Source organism: Euphorbia lathyris, chromosome 2 (genome assembly GCF_963576675.1).
Source record: "Euphorbia lathyris chromosome 2, ddEupLath1.1, whole genome shotgun sequence".
Classification (NCBI taxonomy): Eukaryota; Viridiplantae; Streptophyta; class Magnoliopsida; order Malpighiales; family Euphorbiaceae; genus Euphorbia; species Euphorbia lathyris.
Genome location: NC_088911.1, coordinates 111,038,685 through 111,042,477, shown reverse-complemented (window position 1 = coordinate 111,042,477; position 3,793 = coordinate 111,038,685). Strand labels below are relative to the sequence as shown.

At 32.2% G+C, this 3,793-nt stretch overlaps 1 protein-coding gene across 1 annotated transcript; it reads right to left on the bottom strand.

Annotated features, from left to right (window-relative positions):
* Positions 1-1,777: 1,777 nt before the first annotated feature.
* LOC136220972 (uncharacterized) lies at positions 1,778-3,292 on the bottom strand. The gene is made up of 2 exons (XM_066008845.1): positions 2,699-3,292; positions 1,778-2,078 (listed from the first exon to the last, which is right to left on the bottom strand). Exons 1-2 carry the CDS (start codon positions 3,093-3,095, stop codon positions 1,828-1,830), a joined length of 648 nt encoding a protein of 215 aa, XP_065864917.1. The 5' UTR covers positions 3,096-3,292; the 3' UTR covers positions 1,778-1,827.
* Between the last annotated feature and the right edge of the window lie 501 nt (positions 3,293-3,793).

The window sequence follows — 3,793 nt, the reverse complement described above, 5'->3', positions numbered from 1 at the left end:
TGCAAATGACCTTATTGTCGGTGTGATTACGTATAGATGGTTGTTGTTAGTGCTACTGCGGTGGATGATAAAGTAGAGGTAGAATTTGGGGAGAGAGAAGCCGATTAGTCTTTAGATTTGTATTTTGAACTTTGAATTCTTAACTTTCGAACTTGCCAAAGGTCCAAAGCAATCATTAAGTGTATCTTTATGGACTTTGTGAGTTGTTACTAGTTGAGAGTTAGGATTAATTACTCTTTGTTTAGTGGATGGTCATTAATTATTTTATTTGGAATTAAAACTTAATAAAATATATATAATAATTAAAAAATAATTGAGCATGTTTACGACCTTTCGAGCCGATCTTAAAGAAGCTCGTGCTAAGCTCATTAATATTTTGAGCCGATCTTGAGTTTGAGTCGAGTTATCTTGGCAGAGCTTAAATTCTTTTTTTATTCCAAATTAGGAGAAAAGGAAAACCTGTTTGTTGAGAAATTTAGGTTTACTCGAAAAGGGATTTGAAGGAGTGGAATTGAGTTTAAATTTGTTAATATGATATGAGATTCAAGTAGAGTAATGCTGGATGATTCGATGTTGGGTCATCCTCAAATGCTCACTGTTATGAAGTTTAGCTGTAATCATGAGATAATCATGTTAGCTAGTTATTGGGGCACTAATATAATGGAGTCCTTTTGGTTTAATATATTATATCTTTTTTGTAATCTGATTGTTTTTCTAAATTTTTAAAGTTGTGTTATGGGCTCTCTCCATTTTCTTAAAGTGATTTATTGTTTCTTAACTTTCTAAGGTTGATATCTCATTTAATTGTCTTATTAGTTCTTTGAATTAGGTTAAAGTGATTTATTAGCTTTCTGAATTTGCTTAAAGTGACTCGTTGACTGTCTGAACTCGTTTAAAATGATATATATTTAAACTTGACGAATTTTCATTTACTTTGACACGTAGCTAATCAGTCTTAGTCTACTTTTTGTTCAATTTGAAAGTTGGAGGGGTAGGAAGAATATATTCTTTATGGTTGAAGTGGAGTGGAGTGAGTTGTAAGTTTGTCAACGGACACTTATGTGAAGTGAAATGGGGCTAAGGTGGAACATGTGTTATAATAATATGATGAGTGTAGCTCCACTTGAAAGATGAGTTGTTTCACTTACCAAGTGTGGATGAGAATCTAATGGCACTGTGTTGTGTTTATCTCACATGCTGTCCCACATTTTCTTGTCTTCTTTTGCAATCAATGCTCCTTTATCTCAAACATGGGCGGCTCTGCTGCAGCCAGCCCAGGCGTCGTCTAACTAAGGTCTCTTATTTTGGAGGTTTTTAATCCCTCTGTGTATCGGGTGAAATGGTTCCGACAAATAATTTGTATACAAAATAAATTGAACAGTTATTATTATTATGAATCAAAATTTAACAGTAATTATATAGCTTAATAAAAATAAATTGAAAGTAGACAATAAGAATACAAAATAAAGTTTTTAAAATTTATTTCATAACTTAACCAAACAAACATTTACCAAACAATTGTTTCATACTTAGGATCAGAATGCTAAAGGTTAACATGAAATTGCATAGCAAATAAAATTTGAAATTGTACTATTTAATAAGATTATAATGTTTTGTACGTAGATGTTAAATATATTCTTTCTTAATAACTATCGAGCTAAACAACTATATTATATGAACATAATATAGCTGTTAACTATTTTGTTGCCTTACTATTAATTAAGAGGATTTGTTTCTGTCCCTGGCAGTGCATTCTTTGACTGTGAAGCAAATTACAACAGTGAAAAGTTTGCAAGTTAAATTTGAAGTAAATACAAGTTGTAATATTCATGCTTTGATGGCCTGTTTGACAAATGCAAATTTAGGTTTGGTAAGAGGAAAATTGGGAACCTTCTTACTAGTCATAATTCTCAAACTTTGCCTAAGTATATCAACCTCTCTTGCTCTCTTGTACTCTTCCTTCTCCAATAAACCTAATCTTTCCTTCAGTTCTTCAATACTTTTCTCCTTATTTTTCACTTCCTTTTTTAGCTCTTCAATTACTTCCTCTTTCTCTGCTTTCCTGTACAGTCCATCCCCTACAAAAAAAGAAAAAAAAATCAAGAGTATGTCAAATTCACCCTTTTATCAGCGACGGAGCCAGAAACAAATACACAAAAAGTTAATCCATGAAAATGTTAATAAATTACTGATTTTTTTGGTATTCAAGGATAATCCGATCACAGATTTTGTCATTACTGTTAAATCCGTTATGGATTCTGAATAGAGTGGAAATACGGGTAGAAATTGTACATTACATAACGAAATTTCCATCAACATGTCCAAGGCAAAGTTCGTTGATGATAAAAGTTTCTTATCTTTTCATAAATCATTGAACTAATTTAGATGTAAAAAAAGAAGAATAAATAAACAATGTAAAAATCATATTTTGTTTATTATGTCTACCAATCAGAATCATGATGTGGAAAGCACTCTAAAAATATTTATGAAATGCCCAATTATTTGACATGAAATAAAGTTAAACTACAGAGAACATTCTAATCATTTCTGCAAAACTGCATAGAATAGTATTCTCCAATATGTTTTCAAATAATGAACAAAAAATATTATATAGTTTGCAAAACACCATTTACATAACATAACACGATTTCAACACGATAACCCGAAATTCTGGAAAGAAAAAGGAGAAGTTTATTACCAGGATGAGTCCTGAGAATAAGGTCATCAAGCTCAGTCTTGATAGCAAGATAAAGTTTCTTCCATTTTTCAACAGCTTCATCTCTCCAAATTCTCTCTTCCCTCATTTGTTCCACCAAAACACTTGAATTATTCTTATCTTCCAACATTTTTCTCAACCTTTTCACTTCATCTTTAAGTTTCTTCTTCTCTTGTTTCCATTCATCTTCCTTGAATGCAAAAATCATTTCATCTCTCTCATAACCTCTACTTTCTTTCTCTCTTTCACACATCATTGCTTTCATTTCATCTTCAAGAACTCTCACTTTACCATTTAGCCCTCTCAGCTGTTTCTCATATTGATTCCTCTTGCTCTTACTTCTGCTCTTGCTCTTTCTCTTCCCAACAAAGCAATCCATGGTCTCTTTTTTTGGCTAATTGTGGAAATTAATAAGGGAAAGACAGAAGGAGTATGTGTGTGTGAATGACATAAATTCTGTGAAGAGAAGAGGCTCTTGTTCATCGATGGAAAGAGCTGCCCATAAATACCAAATTCTTACTTTATCTCTCACTTGAATTATTGAAGTCCTAGCTACTGTATTATATAATATAATATAATATTTCATACCCGTGAATTTCAGATTTTATGTCTAATTCATACAAAATATTGATTCACATGCAATAATATATGGACATAACTCCATCAAATTCCACCTATTCATTATTTTTGCACTCTCAATTCTTCATATATCCAATTATTAACATCAGGGATAATTAGGGCCGTAGATGACCCGAATCGCTCATTAGCGGCTTGGTGTTCGGGTCAATAAAAATTCGATCGTGTTTGGTTCAATTTATAAACAAGCCGAGCTTGAATACGGTGAAACTCGGCTCGGAAGCTTGCGAAAATGCTATATTATAAGTTTATGAAAAAACTCGATTATAATGTTCATGAACACACTCATGTGAGCAAGTTTTGTTTGATTATTTTTTTAATAATAATATTTCTATAAAAAGGGTGAGCCTTGGCACAACGGTAAACGTTGTTGTCGTGTGATCAAGAGGTCACGGTTCGAGTTTTAAGAACGGCCTCTTGCCAAATAAATTGGCAGGGAAA

What these genes read in the sequence shown, in the direction of transcription:
- LOC136220972 (XM_066008845.1), bottom strand. Translation starts at nt 3,095, where the DNA reads ATGGATTGCTTTGTTGGGAAGAGAAAGAGCAAGAGCAGAAGTAAGAGC. An exon ending in TATTCTCAGGACTCATCCTG is followed by an intron (nt 2,079 to 2,698) that starts GTAATAAACTTC and finishes CTTTTTTTGTAG; the next exon opens with GGGATGGACTGTACAGGAAA.